Source organism: Corylus avellana, chromosome 3, assembly GCF_965113065.1.
Source record: "Corylus avellana chromosome 3, dhCorAvel1.hap1.2, whole genome shotgun sequence".
NCBI classification, from domain to species: Eukaryota; Viridiplantae; Streptophyta; class Magnoliopsida; order Fagales; family Betulaceae; genus Corylus; species Corylus avellana.
The window spans coordinates 3725079-3748092 of NC_142492.1; the positions used below are offsets into that span (position 1 = coordinate 3725079).

Below are 23014 nucleotides of genomic sequence, written 5' to 3' on the forward strand. Positions count from 1 at the left end.
TAGCTTCTATATTCACAGTAGAAGGCAACCCAAGCTTACAGCATCAAACCATGTCAAAGGCTTACTGAAAAAGAAAGCCAAATTGCAATGCCTCAAACAGAAATGAAGCTTTGAACAACTTTAAAAGGGGCATGTATTGGTTTGTCACATAAAACTCTGTTTTACTTACCTAAAAAAATCAACAATAAATCACAGAATCAAGGAAGTGAGATGCAGTGCAATGCTTCATGTCCAAAAACATCAGCAATCATAATCATTCTGGATATCCTATCTGTTGTTTGGTGCCTTGAATATCTCAAGTCCTTCACGTGGGGCCCATCAAGTTTTGTCTTCTTGTCTGGCCTTTTGAAGTTGTAGCCGACTCTTTCTTTTTTCCTTCTTTGAGTTGGTTTTGGATTTGCAATACTTTTCATTTTAGGAGAACTAAACCAACTTTGCTAACTATAAAAGAGAGGCTTTGCAACATAGCGAATTAGAAGAAAAATTAAAAGCCACATATCTCATTAGGGTTTTTTCACTTTGTTGTGCCTTGTGGCACTTAGAGAAGAAGAGAGTTTTTTTTGTCAAATTTTTATCTCTTTCTATATTTTTCTCTTTTGTGTGAGAGTGAGATTTTGGTGTATTGGGGCTTTGGGTTTTGAGTGATTTTCTCCATGTTATCTTTGTACTCCATCTTTTTGTTAATGAATTTTCTCTGGCTCGACTCCGTCAATGGATATAGGCTTGTCAAGCCGAACCACTTAAATCTTGATGTCATGCGTGATTGATCTATTTCTATTATATTCTTTTCTGCTTTTTTGGAATCCTATATTTTAATTTCGTGCACAACACTATCCACTCAATCAACTTTGCAATTTCATCTGGGTTTTCATAAACAGAAAGTGAAGGAACAAAAATGAGTATGAGAGGAAGCAAGCCTCCCTGCATAAATATGCATAGAAATAAAAAAATTCCAATCTTGTACTGCAACATGGTCCTTCAGTCCTTGAACTTTCTGTTTTCCTACGTGAAAAATCACAGAACCTCCAAATCGAACCCGACTAGTTTTCAATCTGCTACAGAGCAATGATCTCTCATCTATCCAGCATTGTGCAATCTGCCAAAAAGGCTCCTCACATGTCTTAGTTTGTAGTGTGATTAAGCATTTTAACTCTCTGATTACAGTTGGTGAATAGATTACGCATTGTGCAATCAATAGCTATAACTATGGATGCTTTTGTAGAAGATTCTTCCCACTTCTCCAAATCTAGCTCCCATGGATTCTACAATTTTCCTTGTTCTTGCATATCTCTATACTCGTCCACTTTCCCTCATTGCTCAACCAACAAATCCAGTCTCCCACATCACCGTAATGGGTGTTGTTTATTGTGATATCCGCTCCAACAACACTTTATCTAGACACAGCTACTTCTTTCCAGGTAATTATCCCTTAAGACAGAAAGCTACTCTATAGTTTATTCCCTTCTCCCAAATTTTCTAAGCAACCAAATATACAACTAGCAGGAACAACAAATGCACCCAACAATAAAATAAATAAATAAAAAGGAAGAAAAAAGAAAAAAGAAAACCAGCAATGTACTTCACCCAAAGCTTTCTGCAGAAATAGATTCTTCATCAAGCAAGCAAGTTAGAATTTCAAACAATGGACTAACCATTACATTGCTTAAGGCTCGTTAGAGTATATGCGTAAAGACAAGAAAAAAATTATTTTAAATTTCTTTATACATCTATTCTAGTGCTTTAATAATTACTTTTATTGCTATTGCCAGTAAAAAACAACAGTAATAATGCTAAATGTTTTAGGCATTTAACTTTCAGTACAAAAGAGTTATAAAGTGGCTATAGAGTTTTTAATTGAATACTAGTAAGATATGCAGCAGACAAGGCATCAGTCTATAAAAGAAAGCCAAGAGACGACATTATCGTGCTTCAAACACTGTATTGGAGATTTCGTTAGCTGAACTAGTGCCATGCTTGCCAGAAAAATCTGTTGTAGGTGAATCCATAAAGAAACCTGGCTGTTTCGGCTTGGGCAATAAACTCTCACTGGTCAACATTTGAACAACAGACGACATGTTTGGTCTATCTTCCGGTCTTTGTTGCACACATAACAAACCCACATGAATGTGTCGTAATACACTAGATAGAGTGCAAGAGTTACCTACCAATTCATCGATCAGTTCCATTGGCTTGTCTTCAATCCATAGTTTCCATGCCTGAAAGAAATGAAAGCCAAATTTTAATGGGTCAGGCTGCATGTCTTCAAATTGCCTATGACAATTAAAAAAGCATCATAATAACACAGCATCATAAGACCCTATGTACTGTCAAGAACCACATTATTAGTAAGAAGTTTCCCTAAAAAAGAGAAAGTAAATTAGTAGGATATGTCACTCTTTTGAGCTTACATGTCCAAGAAGATTAAGGTGGTGGTTTGGGTGACAAAATCCCCTGTTCTTCTTTCCACTCAATATCTCTAATACTAAAACTCCAAAGCTAAATACATCAGATTTTATTGAATACTGTCCATGCACTGCATACTCGGGAGACATATATCCACTGCCAAATATCATTGTAAAGAAAAGAAGTTAAAAAAAAATAGTTGAACTTAACCTATAAAAGAAGTTTAAGCATACTTACTATGTTCCAATAATCCTATTGGTCTCAGAATCAATTTGATCTCCCCCGAATGATTTAGCAAGGCCAAAGTCTGAAATTTTTGCATTCATATTGTTATCAAGAAGGATATTGCTAGCTTTGAGATCTCTATGAATAATTCGCAATCTAGAGTCTTCATGAAGATAGAGGAGCCCTTTAGCAACACCACGAATAATGTTAATGCGCTTATGCCAATCTAGTAATTTACTCTTTGCTTGATCTGTGCAATTTCACACTCATGTTAGTACAATCAATTTCATTAATTAAAGAGGATAAGTCTAAACATGAATGCTCTAAATCAAGTCAAGGTCAAGGTTCAAACCAAAAATAAAGAAGTCCACGCTTTTGTTGGGCATATATTCATAGATTAACATGTTCTCATTCTCTTGAATGCAACAACCAAGAAGCTTCACAAGATTACGATGTTGAAGTTTTGCAATCAAAATAACTTCATTTTTCAACTCGTTCAATCCTTGTTTAGAATTCTTTGAGAGCCTCTTTACAGCTATATCTCTTCCATCTGGCAAGTTACCCTGAAAATGAAAGAGTGTGAATAACTTGGACACTACAAAAAACACTAAGGATGGCAATGCATGGCTTAGTGTCGTTTTAACAAAACGACACTAACAGGCGCCCCTTCAATGTGCAAATGACACCTCTCAAGAAGATATATCGTTTGAACAATGCAATGACGCCACAAATGGTGTCATTACTGTGCAAACGACACCTTTTTTTGAAAGGTGTCGTTTTAACAAAACAACACTAACAGGCGTCCCTTCACTGTGCAAACGACACCTCTCAAAAAGAGGCATCATTTGAACAGTGCAACGACGCCATAGATGGTGTTGTTACTGTGCAAATGACACCTCATTTTGAGAGGTTTCGTTTCAACAGTGGAATGACTTCACCCCAATGACACCAACCACTGTAGAAACAACGTCGCCCTACTGGGTAATGTCATTTTAATAGTAACGCATGTATGTTGTTATATAGCGTATCTTTCAATAGTAACACACGACGTCGCCTGGAAAATGAAAAATATAGCTCTTCGATTTATGTTGTTATTTACCTTGTACACAGGTCCGAAGCCACCTTCTCCCAGCTTCTTGTTGTTTGAAAAATTATCTGTTGCATTAGCTATGGCTGCTAGATCAAACATCGGTAACTCCATATCTTCCTTCCCGTGGCTTATTTTTGTTGTTCCTAAAATAGCAAGAGATGCATGGGCATGAAAAAAAAATCTTTGATAGTTCTTTTATCCAAAGTGAAATACTTACCCCCAAATATGTTCTTCGTGAAAGGCATATTTGGGTTTTGAGTTTCTACCTTGGGTTTTGAGTTTCTTCTTCCATATGCATGAGACTAGTGCTACTATTGTCATTCCCACGAATAGTAATGTTGAGCTGACTATAATTGCTACTAGTTTTATCTCAGCGGAGCGCCTTTTTTTCTCAAGATATTCTGAAAGACCAAAACAGAATTAGATATCATTGAGAATATATAACTCTTTTTGCCCATCTACACTGGGAAATGTGTGCAAATAAAGTGGATGAAGCAGTTGATCTCAACACCCCCACTTCCAAGTTTCCAAGCATTACAATTTGTCTAGTGGTTGTATGATCAGCTTATTAAGCAAGTTTTATATGGCTCAATACTTATTGAAAGTACACAATATAATCAGGATTTCAATTCATGAGTTTTGCTTTGGTACCACTTTAAATTACTATTTATCCAAAAACTTTACATGTAAAAAATTATAAACTTAATCATTTAATTAATGGTATATCGTCCCCTCCACCTCATAAAATATACAAACATGTAAAAAGTGTACCGCCGGTAGAAAGCCGACGACATAGTTTTCCATGTCTTATTTAAAATATAAGAAAAACAAATTCAGGAAAATCCAAAGAGAAAAAGTGAAACGGTACCAAGTTCTGAAGTAGCCATCCTTATATAGAGGTCTTGCCCAGACTCGGAGTTGGAGTATTCGCTTATATCAATTAGGCTACCAAACCAAAGCACGCAGCCGCTTCCTCCTCCCCTGACATCTAAACTTGTATATGCTGTGCAGTTGCAGTTTTTCAAACACATTCCTTCGCATTCCTTGAGGCTCATGCTCTTGTTATACCATGAAGAAGATGTGTCCGGCAATTTCAACCTCGTGCGCTTCAGGAATCCATCTCTGCCATTGCATTCCAAAGGAGTCCTTCGAACACACCCATCAGACCAATCGAGTACTGAATCCCAATTTTTTGGAGACTTGGGTAGGAATCCTTCCAAGCATGCACATACAGGAGACTTATTGGTGTTGCAGGTAGCATATCCACCGCATAAACCATAATTGTCGCACTCAATTGTATGGGATGTAAAGAAAAGTTCCCAACTCTGTGTTCGATCCACCCAATTGAATCGTTGCGGAACGCCTGATGGGTTTACCCGTAATCTTGAGAAGACGGAAGTGTTATGGAGCTTGTACTCGTAATAGACCTCCTTCTCATTCAACACGAATTCATACTCAAATACTGGATTGGGTCTTAATTGAGGATATCCCGTAAAACGAAGGCCATTCCACGACCCTGGTCTAGTCTTTATTGAATCTCCCTCCATACTAACGGACTGTGGATACCCACGAAGATCTATCCGTACAGAATACTCACCTTGAGCAGGATCTTCCGTGCTCTTCCAAGATGATAAAAACCTCTCTAGACCAGTTACTAAGTTCCATCCAAGCTTCATTTCTGGTAGGAGCGTGTCACAAGGATAATCAAAACTCTGCCACAAAAACTTCTCTGGGTCATCATCGTTTCTATCTTTCAAAACAAGATTTCCGGTGTCCAAGAGCTGCGCAACTGGATTTTCTACGGTTCTTGATGTATTAGATGACCAAACAACACCACTCGTGCTATTAAGAAGCACAAGAATTCCACCATCAGTGACCTTTAAAACTCCCGAGTGATCGCTAAGCGAAGCTTCTCTGTTGGCTACCCACACAACTGTCTCCGAAGATACTGTGTACCAAATTCCCACATATCGACTATTGGAGTTACCTGGGCTGAAGAATCCCAACTGGAATGATCCGTCAGCTGAAACTAAAGTAGTGCCACCGTCTCTGATTGACTGACTTGGAGTAATAGAGTTTTGTGTAATGGAGATTCTAAACAGAGAGAAGAAGATAGAATAGACGAAAAGATGGGTAATGGCATCCATTCATTTTCTAATGGTTGATCTTTTCTTAGTCGGAGAAAGTAATATATGTATGTGGTATAGTATATCCATAGATTCCATACAAGTCAAGACTTAAGCAGAGCGCATTAAGGAGTGTCTTCTTCAGGACACTTCCCTTCAATCTATTTATTTCCTTTTCAACAAGTTTGAATTCTGGAGTGTCAATAAATGCCTCCGTTGATTTTCTAATGGATGGAAGTCCTATCACGTTACTTGCAAACGGGGCCTATGTGATGACTTTGTTTTTTCCTTTTTTCTTTTTGTAAGTTATGTGATGACTTGAAAAAAGTAACTGATTTTGGTCATTTCTTTTTCGTTGGGTGATGTTGGGAAAATAAACTTATGGTTCTGGCACGGTAAGCCGAAGACCCATAGCATGGTAACAAAGCAATGGGCTAAGTCCTCATAAGCTTTAATCCATAGTTAATGAAGGTCCAGCCCACTAGAGTTGGCAGTGGGAAGAAGAAATGTATTACCAAGGCCCGGTTACCTGAGGATCCGTCACCCAAGGATAGATCTCCCGAGGCTGTCAAATCTCTTAATCGCCAGGGGATTATCTTATTCCTATATTCAAGCCCAATTGCCGAATCAACTCCCTGGTATTCAATGGTTGACTCCCATTGAGTTAGGGACTCCTATCATGATTATCCAACATCATAAGGATAGTGTTAGAGTTCGCATACAACCACTACTCTTAATTCAAACAACGCTACAAGGCTTGGATAAGATCGAAGGAGTTCTAATCCGAATAAACCTGTCAGCCTATAAATAGGTCACAATCCATATAGAGAATACATACACTTTTCTCAAATACCTTATTTGAGCATCAAATGGAGATCTCGCTCAACACAGGGCGTTTTATCTTACGTAGCCGCCTTCTACTCTTTATAGCATTTTTTGTAGTCTCACCAAAACTATTTTTTGATTATTTTAGTGAAGCAATTCGGTGAAACTGGTTAAAATATTCCATTTTCAGCCTCACCATTTTAACCCAAAATAAATGGTGAGTGAACAGTACTTACTTATTAAAGATAGTGAGTACTATTCACTCACCAAATGATTAAGAAATAATATAAATTTTTTCTCTCATTCTCTATTTTTTGAAAAAAGTTAAAAAATAATTAAAGAAGTCTTTGAAAAAGAATATTTAAATAGAATAGTGAAAGTTGATATTTAAAATAGTAAGTATGATGGGAGTGCTTTAAAAAAGTTGGTAGTTAAAATAGAAAAAATTATACTTTTAGTTATTTTGATAAGTAAAATTTGGTGAGACTAAGGCCTGGTACACTTAGACCATTCCCATTTGTTGATGCGACGAATGAAGATAAGCAACTATTCAAGTCTTACTCAAACTCAAGATATGTCCTATTCAAACTCAAGAGATAAGACTCTTAATAATAAAGTTGTTGAGATAAAATCTAATGTAATTTGATAAGGTGCGACAACCTAAGAGTAAAAGTAAGAGTCAAATACTTAGCTATTTGTCTTTTTGCCCCTTCTGTCCTAAAGAGTAGCATGCAGCTTCCACACTTTTTATTCAGCTAAATAAGCTGAACCCATTATTACATAAACTAGCATATAACCCCCGTCATGCGCGGTTATTTTTTTAAAAAATTATGATTTAAATTCAAAGATATTTTCAGGGAGACATCTTGTGAATTTTTCTTTTTAAAAAATAGAATAATAATATTGGAAAAGAAAAAAGTATAGGAAATAAATTAAGGTGTAAGATGAAAATAGCAATCAATTAGATTTTTTTAAAACATCATTAAGTGCCGGTTTGGATGTGCGTTTGAGGGACTTAAAAGTGCGTTTAACACTAAAAAAATCTGTTTGAAAAAAAAATACACGTTTGGTTAAAAAAATTGAAAGCGTTTTTAAGGGTTTAAAAAGCTTAAAAATTGCCAAAAAACACTTTTGACGAAAGCTTAAAAATTAGCTTTTGCCAAAAAGACACTTTTTGACTTAAAAGTTATATTTCTCAAACACAATCACAAATATGCTCTTAGACTTTCAAATTAACACTTTAGCAATTTAAATATTGAACATCAATCAGAACTAAACACTACTTTGTCAATATAATTGTACCCCTGAATCTACAAACCATCCACTGAACATAGAAGCTGGTGTTGAAGGTAGAAAAAATCAATAAATAGAATGATAGTTTAGAAAAAATCAAGCACAACAAATGACTGCATCCATTTAAAGAAATGTTGCTGTATAAATTGTAGGAAGAACCATGTAATCCTAAACTTACATGACACACTGTGATTCATGACCATACCATGAATAATGTTGATGCACTTATGCCAATCTAGTAATTTACTATTTGGTTGATCTGTCCAATTTCACATTCATGTTAGAGCATTCTAAATTCTCAAAAAACAATTTCATTAATGAAAGAGGATAAGATTAAACATGAATGCTTTGAATCAAGACAAGGACAAGGTTCAAACCAAAAATAAAGGAGTCCAAGTTTCTGTTGGACATGTACGTATTCATAGACTAATATGCTTTTATTTTCTTGAATGCAACAACCAAGAAGGGTCACAAGATTACGATGTTGAAGTTTAGCAATCAAAATAATTTCATTTTTCAACTCGTTCTGTCATTGTCTAGAATTCTTTGAAATCCTCTTCACATCAATTTTTTTTATTTTTTTTATTTCTTTTTGTATGTTCTTGATAGTCAATTTTAGAGAATGGATGTAGGACATTTATTAAGGATCCATTTAAAAATCGTGATTGGAGGGAATCTATCACCTTCAAGCATAGACTTCATGGAATAGAAACGATTGATTGTTTCTGTATCAACATTGACCGCACGCCAAGCACTAGAAGGAGGCTGAAAGGAGGACAAAAGAGGTTCATTGGTCTGTGGCCCTTGCCTTCCTCACAGCTATGAAGTAGTGCCACTTACATATTTAATAATTGATAAAATTATTTTAGACAAATATATTTCATAATGCTAATGCTGGCAGGGTTCATGATTGCAGACAGTAGCGTATGGAACCTCAAAATGGAAAAAAATGAGTAAGGACCGAGTAATTCTAAAAGTCCCTTTTGTATCACTCTTGTATTCATCTAAAAATGAAGTGACTTTTAAAATTACCACTTGATCAAAATTTAATAGTAATTAATCACAAGTCCCATGATAATTTTAAAAGTCACATTATTCTTGGAGGGTCATAAGAGTGACTTCTAGCATTATTCCCATTGTTATCTCTGTATTATCTTTTGGAACGGTCCCCCTAGGCCTATGCTTCTTGTTATTTGTCTTGAAAAGGAAGCAGAAAAGAGAAGGTAACAGATTTTTTAGTAAGAAAAAAAAACCAAAACCTATTTGATCAGTGAAAAATTTAGTAAAAGAAAAGATGACAGGTCTTACAACAGCTACCCCAATCTAGGATGTTTCTGCTTCTTTTATTATGCCTTGCATTAATCAGTGCGGGGATCATTGGGTAAAATTACTTCTTGATATGGGTCTCTGCTTTCAAAAGGGCTCAGTTTTGTTGTTTATAAAGTCATCCAGGTGGAGGGATGAGTCTTTTCTACAGAGAGAACTCCTTCAGCCATTTATAAGTATGAATGCATGCATAGAACAAACATGAATACGAGCATGACATCCCTTATTCCTGAGCATTTGTGATTGATATATATTCAGGGCATTTTTAGAAGAGGGGCAAGAAATAGCATTGCCAAACTTCAGCATAGAAACCTTGTGAAGATTTTAGGATGTTGCATTCAAGAAGAAGAAAGGATTGCTTGGGGGATAATTTATATTCAACAAGAATGCAGATTGGGAATTATCCATAGAGATCTAAAAGCTAGCAGTCTTTATCTTTTTGACCCTTCTGTCCCAAAGAGTAGCAGCTTCCAGACCTTTTTTGTTTAGCTAAATATGCTGAAATCAAGATTACATAAATTCGTATTAAAAAAAAAAAAAAAAACTCATTGCTTTTGCTCTCAAGTGACATACTTTATCGTCCTTCAAACAAAGTATTGGTGATTGCGTTAGCTGAACAAGTTCTATGCTTCCCATATGAAGAATCTGCTTTAGGTGAATCTGAAAAGAAACCTGGTTGTTTTGGCTTAGGCAATAAATTCTCACTGCTCAACATTTGAACAACAGACGACATGTTTGGTCTATCTTTTGGTCTTCGTTGCACACATAACAGACCCACCTGAATGTGTCGTAATACACTAGATAGAGTGCACAAGTTATCTACCAATTCATCAATAAGTTCCATTGACCTGTCTTCAATCCAAAGGTTCCATGCCTGAAAGAAATTTAAAATAAAATTTTTGTTAGTCAGACTCCATTTATATTGGCTCTTAACTAAAAGAACATTAGAATAATAGGGGCTCTCTACTATCAATAACTGCATTGTTAATACTTACATGTCCAAGAAGATTAAGGTGGTGGTCTGGGTGACAAAATCCTCTATTCTTATTTCTACTCAATATCTCTAATACTAAAACTCCAAAGCTAAACACATCAAATTTTTCCGAGTACCGTCCATGCACCATATACTTTGGAGACACATAACCATTGCAAAATACCATTACAAAGAAAAACTAAGTTAAAAAACAACTAAACTTAACCTATTAATTGAGTTTAAGCATACTTACTATGTTCCAATAATTCTATTAGTCTCAGAGTCAACTTGATCTCCCCCAAATGATTTAGCCAAGCCAAAGTCCGAAATTTTTGGATTCATATTGTTATCTAAAATGATATTACTAGCTTTTAGATCTCTGTGGATAATTCTCAGTCTAGAGTCTTCATGAAGATAGAGAAGCCCTTTAGCAACACCACGGATAATGTTGATACGTTTATGCCAATCTAGCACTTTACTCTTTGCTTGATCTGTCCAATTTCATATTCATGTTAGCACATACCTGGCTACATTCTTAGTAAACAATTTCATTAATAAAAGAGGATAAGACTAAACATGAATGCTTTGAATCAAGTCAAGGTCGAGGTTCAAACCAAAAATAAAGGAGTCTAAGCTTTTGTTGGGCATGTATTCATAGATTAACATATTTTCATTTTCTTGAATGCAATAACCAAGAAGCTTCACAAGATTACGATGTTGAAGTTTGGTAATCAAAATATCTTCATTTTTGAACTCATTCAACCCTTGTCTAGAATTCTTTGAAAGCCTCTTCACAGCTATATCTCTTCCGTCTGGCAATTTACCCTGAAATTAATAATGTAGCATGTTTAACTTGGACAATACAAAAAATACTAAGGATGGTGACGCCGGGCAGTGTCATTTTGTTAAAACAACACTAACCTGTATCCCTTCACGTTGCAAACGACACCTCACAAAAAGAGGTGTCGTTTGAACAGTGCAATGATGCGACAATGGTGTCGTTACTGTGCAAACGATACCTCTTTTTGAGAGGTGTCGTTTCAACAGTGAAACGACGTCACCCTAGTGACGATAACAACTGTAGAAACAATGTCGCCGAGTAGCGCGACGTCATTTTGATAGTAATGCACGTATGTTGTTATATAGCGCATGTTTCAATAGTAACGCACGACATCGCCCTAAAAATGAAAAATATAGCTCTTCGATTTATGTTGTTATTTACCTTGTACACGGGTCCAAAGCCACCTTCTCCGAGCTTCTTGTTGTTTGAAAAATCATCGGTTGCATTAGCTATGGCTGACAGATCAAGCATCGGAACTCCATATCTTCCTTCCCATGATTTATTTTTGTTGTTCCTAAAATAACAAGAGATGCATGGGCCTAAAAAAATCTCTAATAGTTCTTTTATCCAAAGCAAAATACTTACCCCAAAATATGTTCTTTGTGAAAGGCATATTTGGGTTTTGAGTTTCTACCTTGGGTTTTGAGTTTCTTCTTCCATATGTATGAGACGAGTGCAACTATTATCATTCCCACGACTAGTAATGCTAAGCTGACTATAATTGCTACTAGTTTCTTCTCACCAGAGCGCCACTTTTTCTTAAGTTGTTCTGAAAGATCAAAACAGAGTCAGGTATCATTGAGAATAACTCTTTTCGCCAATACTCTAGAAGAGGAAATGTGTGCAAATAAAGGGGATGAAGCAGTTGATCTCAACACCCCCACCTCCTAGTTTTCCAAGCATTAAAATTTGTCTAGTGGTTGTATGAAAGCCGACTACATAGTTTTCCGTGTCTTCTTTAAAATATAAGAAAAAAATTTCAGAAAAATCCAAAGAGAAAGTGAAACGATACCGAGTTCTGATGTGGCCATCCTTATATAGAGATCTTGCCCACCCTCGGAGTCGGAGTATTCGCTTATATCAATTAGGCTACCAAACCAAAGCACGCAGCCGCTTCCTCCTCCCCTAACATCTAAACTTGCATATGCTGTGCATGAGCAGTTTTTCAAACACATTCCTTCGCATTCCTTAAGGCTCATGCTCTTGTTATACCAGGAAGAAGACGTGTCTGGCAATTTCCTCCCCGTGCGCTTCAGGAATCCATCTCCGCCATTGCATTCCAAAGGAGTTGTTCGAACACACCCATCAGACCAATCTATCGAATCCCAATATTTTGGAGACTTGGGAAAGAATCCTTCCAAGCATGAACATACAGGAGACTCATTGATGTTGCAGGTAGCATATGCACCGCATAAGCCATAATTTTCGCATTGATCTGCCTGGGATGTAGAGAAGAGCTCCCAAGTAAATGTCCGATCTATCCATACGTATCGTTGCGCAACGCCTGATGGGATTACCACAAATCTTGAGAAAACAGAAGTGTTAAGGAGTTTGAACCCGTAACTGACCTCCTTCTCATTCAACACGAATTCATACTCAAATACTGGATTTGGTCTTAATTTAGGTCCATGACCCTGCTCTAGTCTTTATTGAATCTCCCTCCATATTAAACATTTGCGGAAGCCCACAAGGATCTAGCCGTATTGAAAACGTACCTTGAGCAGGATCATCCATGCTCTTCCAAGATGATAAAACCCTCTCTAGACCAGTTACTAAGTTCCATCCAAGCTTCATTTCCGGTAGGAGTGTGTCACAAGGATAGTCAAAACTCTGCCACACAAACTTCTCTGAGTCATCATCATTTCTATCTCTCACAACAAGATTTCCGGTGTCCAACAGCTGCGCAACTGGATTTTCTACAGTACTTGATGTATTTGATGACCAAACAACACCGCTCGTGCTATTAAGAAGCACTAGAATTCCATCGTCAGTGACCTTTAAAACTCCTAAGCGATCGCTAAGCGGAGCTTCTCTGTTGGCTACCCATACAACTGTCCCTGGAGATGTTGTGTACCATATTCCCAGATATCGACTTTTGGAATTACCTGGGCTGAATAATCCCAATTGAAATGATGAGCCAGCTGAAACTAAAGTAGTGCCACCGTCTGTGATTGACTGCCTTGGAGTAATAGAGTCTTGTGTAATGGAGATTCTAAACAGAGAGAAGAACAGAGAGTAGACGAAAAGATGGGTAATGGCTCCCATTGATTTTCAAATGGTTGATCTTTTCTTTCTCGGAGAAAGAAAGTAATATATGTATACTGTATATCCACATAAGTCAAGACTTGAGAGCGCACTGTTTCTTCGGGACACTCCCCTTCAATCTATTCTGCTTTTCAACAAATTGGAATTCAGATTTCAGAGTGTCGGTAAGGGCGGCCAAGGAATGCTTTTTCATTCTACCAACCATCTACTGCATGGAAGTTCTATCACGTTACTTGCAAACGGGACCATATGTAATGTGAATCGAAAGCCCAACATGCCAGTGATGGTGCCCGAAGATTGAATAGAGTAACTGATTTTTGTCCTTTCTTTTTGTTGGGTAACGTCTGTTCGTATCATTGCTATTTTACGTGGCCGCCATCGACTGGTTATAGCATTTTAGGCAGTCTCATTAAAATTATTTTTTAGTTATTTTATTGAAACAATTTAGTAAAAGTGGTTAAAATTTTTCTTTTTAAGTCTCATAATTTTAACTAAAAATAAATGGTCAGTGAGTACTGTTTACTTACAAATGAATAAGAAATTATAAGGTTAAATATCTTATACACCCATATAGTTTAATTTCTTTATTTTTTACTCTTGGAGTTTACATTTTATCAGAAAAGGTATTTATTGTTTGCCTAAAGATGGAGATGGTACCTCCATGTAAATTCTATCTAAAATTTTACGAAATGCCACATCAGCACAGTAAGAAATTGACACGTGTTAATATATCTAATTAAAAATAAAAATTATTTTTTAAAGAATTAAAAACATTAAAAAAATTAAAAATTTTATATTTAATTAATTAATTAATTAATTTTTTTTTTTTAAAAAAAAAGGTTTAGGGGTGGCTGCTACCCCCTTTGGCCATGGAAATGGCCTGGCCACCCCATCTGGCTGGATTGGGGCTGGCCAAACCAACCTCATGGGCCATGGGGGTGGTTGGCCTCCCAAGGGCCAATTGAAAAAAAAAAAAAATGACGGAAAGCCTCCAAGGACCACCACATTCATTTTTTTTTAAAAAAAAAAAAAAAAAAAAAAAATCTATTAATGTGACATAAATGTGAAAATATTTTTGGTGTTTTGTATTTTGGATTGTTAATGTTTTTGTTATGAATAACATAAAACATAATGAAATTTTTATCAAAATGGCTAATAAATATAAAACTTGGAGGCAATTTTTGTAAAATCAAATTACTATCATCTTGTTATAATTCAACTGAATTATAACTTTTACGCACTTCATTATTCATAACAAAACCCAAACTTCAATTATTTTCTCTTATGAGTGAGCATACAAGACAAGCAGAAAGTAACCGAAACTAAATATCATTTATTTATCTTAATTATCATATTTTTCTTTTTAACTCATTTCCATACAAGTGAAGACTTGGGCTCTTCTCACCTTCCCAACAATGGAGGCGTTAAAACACCATTCGTTTTCTTGCTTTCCGTTTTCTTTGATTACTTTGATTGAATCATGCGGTGTGGAGTCCCACCACATTCATTGGACCAACGGAATCCAAAGCTTATCCACCGTAAAAAGTTAAAAAATAAAAAATAAATGAAGAAGTCTTTGAAAAAGAATATTTAAATGAAATAGTAAAAATTGATAGTTAAAATAATAAGACTGCTATGAGTGCTTTAAAAAAGTGGGTAGTTAAAATAGAGAAAATTGTACTTTTAATTATTTTAGTGAGTAAAATTTGACAAGGTTGATATATAAGAACGCTCTTAGACCATTCTCATTTGTTAAAGCTATGACTGAAGATAAGCATCTATTCAAGTCTTACTCAAACTCAAGATAAGTCCTATTCAAACTCAAGAGATAAGACTCTTAATAATAAAGTTGTTGAGACAAAATCTAATGTAATTTGATAAGGTGCGATAACCTAAGAAAAGTAAGAGTCAAATACTTAGCTGTAGGGTTTATCTTATAAATACTTATATATATTAGGGTTAATTACTTTTTTAGTACCTAGTTTTGTACAATTTTTTTTTTCCTACCTGGAGTTCAAATCCTATCACAAATTGTACATGACTTATGCGAAATGACCAACTTAGTACTTCCGTTAGGTTCCGTTAGCCAAAACTAACGAAATGCCACATGTCGTTACATACAAATGCCATTGATGATCTCCTTCACCAGCTACGAAATGACGTTGTTGTCAAGGACCTTGGCTCACTCAATTATTTCTTAGGCGTCGAAGTCTTACAACTCAAATACGGATTATTGCTCTCTCAACGTTGTTATATTTTGGATCTTCTCAAACATACGAACATGTTAAAAGGCTGAACCACTTTCATCGCCTATGTCCTCATCTCATACCCTCATTATATTTGAGGGAGAGCCAGTCGAGGATTCATCTCTTTTTAGGAGTACTGTTGGCTCCTTACAATATCTATCACTTACCTGATTTGATTTGGCTTTTTCGGTTAATCTTGCACTTACACAACTCTGTATAGCTTCTTTATTAACAGTAGAAGGCAAACCAAGCTTACAACATCAAACCATGTCAAAGACTTACCAAAAAAACAAAGCCAACTTGAAATGCCTCAAACGGAAGTGAAGCTTTGAACAACTTTAAAAGGGGCATATATTGGTTTGTCACATAAAACTCTGTTTTACTTGCCAAAGAAAATCAAGAATAAATCACAGAATCAAGGAAGTGAGATGCAGTGAAATGCTTCATGTCCAAAAACATCAGCAATCATAATCATTCTGGATATCCTGTCCACCCAATCAACTTTGCAATTTCATCTGGGTTTCCATAAACAGAAAGTGAAGGAACAAAAATGAGTCTGAGAGGAAGCAAGCCTCCGTGCATAAATATATATAAAAATAAAAAAATTCCAATCTTCTACTGCAGCATGGTCCTTTAGTCCTTGAACTTTCTGCTCTCCTACGTGAGAAATCACAGAACCTCCAAATCGAACCCCTCTAGTTGTTAATCTGCTACAGAGCAAGAATCTCTCATCTCTCCAGCATTGTGCAATCTGCCAAAAAGGCTCTTTACATGTCTTTGTTTGTAGTGAATAGATTAAGCATTTTAACTCTCTTTACAGCTGGTCCTATAATACCAACTACTCACGGGCTCATTATATGAATAGAGAGCATACTTCTTCAGTTCTACCATGGATACTATTGATGCTTTTGTAGAAGCTTCTTCCCACTTCTCCAAATTTAGCTCCCATGTATTCTATAATTTTCCATGTTCTTGCAATTCTCTACACTCATGCACTTTCTCTCATAGTTCAACCAACAAATCCAGTCTCCCACATCATCGTAATGGTATTGTTTATTGTGATATCCGCTCCAGCAACACTTTATCTAGACACAGCTACTTCTTGCCAGGTAATTATCCCTTAAGACATAAACCTACTCTATAGTTTCATTCCCTTCTCCCAAATTTTCTAAGCAACCAAACATAAATAATCACTCAATTTTCATCTCCGGAACTGAAAACTTTCTTAGCAACCAGATAAAGAACTAGCAGGAAGAACAAAATGCAGCCAACAATAAAAAGAAAGAAAAAAATAATAATAATAATAAAAAAAAAAAAACCCAGCAATGCAGTTTAGCCTAAAGAGCCCGGTCTTCTTACCCAAAGCTTTCTGCCAGATATAGATTCTTCATCAAGCAATTTAGAATTTCAACCAATGGACTAACCATTACATTGCTAAAGGCTCGTTAGAGTATATGCGTAAAGACAAGAAAAAATTATTTTAAATTTCTTCATACATCTACTGTAGTGCTTTAATATTTACTTTTATTGCTATTGCCAGTAAAAGACAACAGCAAAACGTTAAATGTTTTTGGTATTTAACTTTTAGTACAGAAGAGTTACAAAGTAGCCACAGAGTTTTTAATTGAATACTAGTAAGATATGCAGAAGACAAGGCATCAGTCAGTAAAAGAAAGCCAAGAGTTTCCTGGAGAGCATGTTTTGGCATAAACTTTCAATTGCAACCTTTTAACTGCATTTCAGGTGAAAAATTAGATCGAAATTTATAGTATGCATTGTTAAAGAAATTGATTCTAAAATTATTCATAGAAGAACAAACACTCTGAAACACATGATATAGTCCTATGTGTAAAGATTAATCTACTATATGAATAAACAACATGAATATGGTAGGATCGGTCTTGCACTTAGCCAAAGCTCTTCATCTTTTTGACCCTTCTGTCCAAAAGAGTAGCAGCTTCCAAATCTTTTTGTTTAGCTAAATATGCTGAAATCAAGATTACATAAATTCCTATAAAAACAAATCTCTGCTCTTGCTCTCAAATGATGTACTTTATCGTGCTTCAAACACTGAACTGGTGATTTCATTAGCTGAACAAGTTACATGCTTTCTAGATGAAGAATCTGCTTTAGGTGAATCTATGGAAAAGAAACCCGGCTGTTTCGGCTTAGGCAATAAACTCTCACTGCTTAACATTTGAACAACAGATGACATGTTTGGTCTATCTTCCGGTCTTTGTTGCACACATAATAAACCCACATGAATGTGTCGTAATACACTCGATAGAGTGCACAAGTTACCTACCAATTCATCGATCAATTCCATTGGCCTGTCTTCCATCCATAGTTTCCACGCCTGAAAGAAATGAAAGCCAAAATTTAATGGGTTGGACTGCATGTCTTCAAACTGGCCGATGATATTAAAAAAGCATCATAATAATAGGGGCATCATAACCCGCTATACTGTCAGGAATTGCATTGTTAGTGAAACTCGAAGAAAAAAAAAAAGAAAAAGTAAATTAGTAGGATATATATGTCACTTTTTGAGCTTACATGTCCAAGAAGATTAAGGTGGTGGTCAGGGTGACAAAATCCTCTGTTCTTCTTTCCACTCAATATCTCCAATACTAAAACTCCAAAGCTAAATACATCAGATTTTATTGAGTACTGTCCATGCATTGCATACTCAGGAGACATATAACCACTGCCAAATATCATTGTAATGAAAAGAAGTTAAAAACAGCTGAACTTAATCTATAAAAGAAGTTTAAGCATACTTACTATGTTCCAATAATCCTATTGGTCTCGGAATCAATTTGATCTCCCCCGAATGATTTAGCAAGGCCAAAGTCCGAAATTTTTGGATTCATGTTGTTATCAAGAAGGATATTGCTAGCTTTGAGATCTCTATGGATAATTCGCAATCTAGAGTCTTCATGAAGATAGAGGAGCCCTTTAGCAACACCACGAATAATATTAATGCGCTTATGCCAATCTAGTAATTTACTCTTTGCTTGATCTGTGCAATTTCACACTCATGTTAGTACAATCAATTTCATTAATTAAAGAGGATAAGTCTAAACATGAATGCTCTAAATCAAGTCAAGGTCAAGGTTCAAACCAAAAATAAAGAAGTCTACGCTTTTGTTGGGCATATATTCATAGATTAACATGTTCTCATTCTCTTGAATGCAACAACCAAGAAGCTTCACAAGATTACGATGTTGAAGTTTTGCAATGAAAATAACTTCATTTTTCAACTCGTTCAATCCTTGTTTAGAATTCTTTGAGAGCCTCTTCACAGCTATATCTCTTCCATCTGGTAATTTACCCTGAAAATGAAAGAGTGTGTATAACTTGGACACTACAAAAAAACTAAGGATGGTGATGCATGGCTTAGTGTCGTTTTAACAAAACGACACTAACAAGCGTCCCTTCAATGTGCAAATGACACCTCTCAAAAAGAGATATTGTTTGAACAGTGCAACAACGCCACAGATGGTGTCATTACTGTGCAAATGACACCTCCTTTTGAAAGGTGTCGTTTTAACAAAACAACACTAACACACTTCCTTTCACTGTGCAAACAACACCTCTCAAAAAGAGGTATCGTTTGAGCAATGCAACGATGCCATAGATGGTGTCGTTACTGTGCAAACTACACCTCATTTTGAGAGGTGTCGTTTCAATAGTGGAACGACTTCACCCCAGTGACGCCAACGACTGTAGAAACAACATCGCCCTACTGGGCAACGTCATTTTAATAGTAATGCACGTATGTTGTTATATAGCGTATCTTTCAATAGTAACACACGACGTCGCCCGGAAAATGAAGAATATAGCTTATTTACCTTGTACACAGGTCCAAAGCCACCTTCTCCTAGCTTCTTGTTGTTTGAAAAATTATCTGTTGCATTAGCTATGGCTGCTAGATCAAACATCGGTAACTCCATATCTTCATTCCCATGACTTATTTTTGTTGTTCCTAAATAGCAAGAGATGCATGTGCATGAAAAAAAAAAAAAAAAAATCTTTGATAGTTCTTTTATCCAAAGTGAAATACTTACCCCCAAATATGTTCTTCGTGAAAGGCATATTTGGGTTTTGAGTTTTTACCTTGGGTTTTGAGTTTCTTCTTGCATGAGACTAGTGCACCTATTGTCACTCCCACAAATAGCAATGCTGAGCTGACTATAATTCCTACTACTTTCTTCTCACCGGAGCGCCTATTTTTCTCAAGATGTTCTGAAAGGCCAAAACAAAGTCAAGTATCTAGACGGGAAATGGGTGCGAATAAAGTGGATGAAGCAATTGATCTCAACACCCCCACTTCCTACTTTTCCAAGCATTACAATTTGTCTAGTTGTTGTATGATCACCTTATTAAGCAAGTTTTATAAACTCTATAATCAGGATTTCAATTCATGAGCTGTGCTTTGATACTACCTTAAATTATTATTTATCCAAAAACTTAACATGTAAAAAATTATAAACTTAATCATTTAATTAGTAGTATATCGTCATTTCTACCTCATAAAATGAACAAACATGTAAAAATTGTACTTTCGCTGTTAGAAAGCCGATGACATAGTTTTCCATGTCTTACTTAAAAGAGGTAACTTCACTGAAGACCCCTTAACTTCTACCCGATTTGACAAATCCCCCCTCCCCCCAAAACTTCAAAATCTCCAAATTTAATCCCTTGAACTTTCAATTGCAATTAATTTGGACCCCTTCGTCAGATTTTAAACGTTATATGACGTTTATACCCCCAGCTTTTTTATAAAATTCCAACTTTACCCTTAATTCCAAAACATTTTTTTATTAAAAAAAAAAAACGAAAATCAGGGATATTTTTGTATTTTTTAGTATTTCTAACGACTAAATTTGATGGAGGGATTCAAATTGAGAGCAATTGAAAGTTCATGAGACTAAATTGAGATATTTTGAAGTTTAGGGGGTTTTGTCCAAATGAGTTAAAGTTCCGGAGTCTTTAGCGAAATTACCCCTATTTAAAATATAAGAAAAAAAAAAAAAAATTCAGCAAAATCCAAAGAGAAAATAGAAGTGAAATCGTACCCAATTCTGAAATGGCCATCCTTAAATAGAGGTCTTGCCCACGCCCAGCGAATTCTCTTCTTATATCAATTAGGCTACCAAACCAAAGCACGCAGCCGCTTCCTCCTCCCCTGACATCTAAAGGTGAATATGCTGTGCAGGAGCAGTTTTTCAAACACATTCCTTTGCATTCCTGGAGGGTTATGCTCTTGTTATACCAGGAAGAAGACGTGTCGGGCAATTTCACCCCCGTGCGCTTTAGGAATCCATCTCCGTCATTGCATTCCAAAGGAGTTGTTCGAACACACCCATCAGACCAATCTATCGAATCCCTATATTTTGGAGACTTGGGAAAGAATCCTTCCAAGCATGAACATACAGGAGACTCATTGATGTTGCAGGTAGCATATGCACCGCATAAGCCATAATTTTCGCATTGATCTGCCTGGGATGTAGAGAAGATCTCCCAAGTAAATCTCCGATCCATCCATACGTATCGTTGCGCAACGCCTGATGGGATTACCACAAATCTTGAGAAAACAGAAGTGTTAAGGAGTTTGAACCCGTAACTGACCTCCTTCTCATTCAACACGAATTCATACTCAAATACTGGATTCGGTCTTAATTTAGGATATCCCGTAAAACCAAGGCCATTCCATGACCCTGGTCTAGTCTTTATTGAATCTCCCTCCATATTAACCCACTGTGGATACCCACGAAGATCTATCCGTACAGAATACTCACCTTGAGCAGGATCTTCCGTGCTCTTCCAAGATGATAAAAACCTCTCTAGACCAGTTACTAAGTTCCATCCAAGCTTCATTTCTGGTAGGAGCGTGTCACAAGGATAATCAAAACTCTGCCACAAAAACTTCTCTGGGTCATCATCGTTTCTATCTTTCAAAACAAGATTTCCGGTGTCCAAGAGCTGCGCAACTGGATTTTCTACGGTTCTTGATGTATTAGATGACCAAACAACACCACTCGTGCTATTAAGAAGCACAAGAATTCCATCATCAGTGACCTTTAAAACTCCCGAGTGATCGCTAAGCGGAGCTTCTCTGTTGGCTACCCACACAACTGTCTCCGAAGATACTGTGTACCAAATTCCCACATACCGACTATTGGAGTTACCTGGGCTGAAGAATCCCAACCGGAATGATCCGCCAGCTGAAACTAAAGTAGTGCCACCGTCTGTGATTGACTGCCTTGGAGTAATAGAGTCTTGTGTAATGGAGATTCTAAACAGAGAGAAGAACACAGAGTAGACGAAAAGATGGGTAATGGCTCCCATTGATTTTCAAATGGTTGATCTTTTCTTTCTCGGAGAAAGAAAGTAATATATGTATACTGTATATCCACATAAGTCAAGACTTGAGAGCGCACTGTTTCTTCGGGACACTCCCCCTCAAAATCTATTTTCCTTTTCAACAAATTTGAATTCAGGAGTGTCAATAAATGCCTACGTTGATTTTCTACCCCATGAAGTCCTATCACGTTACTTGCAAACGGGGCCTATGTGATGACTTTTTCTTTTTTCTTTTTGTAAGTTTTGTGATGACTTGAAAGCCCAACATGTCAGGTATGTTACCCAAAAATTGAGACAAGTCTTTTCCTTAAAATAGAGACACTGATGTTTGTAATTGCCGCGTGAGGACTTGGTCCTCTGTTCTATTTATCATAAAAGTACAAACAATAAAAGCAGTTTCTTACGAGAACCAAATAAACAAGAAACTTAGAGAAAAGAGAGTGGTATTTGGTAAATGGGTTGACCTAGACACTGTAGTTAATGTAGATTGATGTGAAAAAAAAGTATGAATATTTTGTATAAAAAAGTGAAAAAGCGGTATGAAAAAGTGAAAAAGTTTTGTTTTGTAGTGATTTTTTTATTTGAATAATAATAAAAAGTGAATGATGTGATATAAAAAGTGAAAATATGAAAATGTTTTTATGTTAATATTTTTGGGAAATGGTGATGAATAGTGTCTAGGCCAACTCCAACGCCTTTACCAAACAAGGCTGAGGAGGTATGGTGTCTGTAGACCTGACCCGGTATGGTGGTGTAACTTGAGCTGGAGCTTTGACCTTTCGTGTAGCTAAAGAATTCAATTCAATACTCCCCCTCAATCCTAACAGTTGAGAACAAACGTTAAGATTGGTACAAAGGTGAGCAAAACGAGCAGAGACCAAAGGCTTAGTAAGAATGTCGGCCAATTTATCTTTGCTAGAGAGAGATTTAACAAGAAGTCTTTTTAGCTACCCGATCCCACACAAAATGATAATCAATTTCAATATGTTTTGTTTGGGCATGATAGACTGTATTTGAAGTTAAATAGGTGGCACC

At 36.2% G+C, this 23014-nt stretch overlaps 2 protein-coding genes and 1 pseudogene across 8 annotated transcripts; all 3 read right to left on the reverse strand.

Moving 5' to 3' along the window:
* Positions 1 to 1778: 1778 nt before the first annotated feature.
* Positions 1779 to 5919, reverse strand: LOC132173749 (G-type lectin S-receptor-like serine/threonine-protein kinase At4g27290). 2 transcript variants are annotated; one of them, XM_059585341.2, is made up of 7 exons: positions 4587 to 5914; positions 3985 to 4119; positions 3728 to 3861; positions 2981 to 3191; positions 2641 to 2878; positions 2409 to 2559; positions 1779 to 2216 (listed from the first exon to the last, which is right to left on the reverse strand). In XM_059585341.2, exons 1-7 carry the CDS (start codon positions 5863 to 5865, stop codon positions 1920 to 1922), a joined length of 2445 nt encoding a protein of 814 aa, XP_059441324.2. In that variant the 5' UTR covers positions 5866 to 5914; the 3' UTR covers positions 1779 to 1919. The 2 variants fall into 2 exon arrangements, with proteins under 2 accessions (XP_059441324.2, XP_059441325.2); XM_059585342.2 differs by lacking the exon at positions 2409 to 2559 and having other exon boundaries at positions 2125 to 2216; positions 4587 to 5919.
* A 3943-nt stretch (positions 5920 to 9862) lies between these two features.
* LOC132174520 (G-type lectin S-receptor-like serine/threonine-protein kinase At4g27290) lies at positions 9863 to 13367 on the reverse strand (annotated as a pseudogene).
* A 4198-nt stretch (positions 13368 to 17565) lies between these two features.
* On the reverse strand, positions 17566 to 21964 carry LOC132174519 (G-type lectin S-receptor-like serine/threonine-protein kinase At4g27290). 6 transcript variants are annotated; one of them, XM_088514537.1, is made up of 7 exons: positions 20695 to 21964; positions 19730 to 19864; positions 19465 to 19598; positions 18735 to 18945; positions 18395 to 18632; positions 18167 to 18317; positions 17566 to 17969 (listed from the first exon to the last, which is right to left on the reverse strand). In XM_088514537.1, the coding sequence occupies exons 1-7, from the start codon at positions 21962 to 21964 to the stop codon at positions 17667 to 17669; spliced, it is 2442 nt and encodes an 813-aa protein (XP_088370663.1). In that variant the 3' UTR covers positions 17566 to 17666. The 6 variants fall into 6 exon arrangements, with proteins under 6 accessions (XP_088370663.1, XP_088370661.1, XP_088370664.1 ...); XM_088514535.1 differs by having other exon boundaries at positions 19465 to 19644; positions 19761 to 19858; positions 20692 to 21964; XM_088514538.1 differs by having other exon boundaries at positions 19730 to 19858; positions 20692 to 21964.
* Positions 21965 to 23014: the final 1050 nt, after the last annotated feature.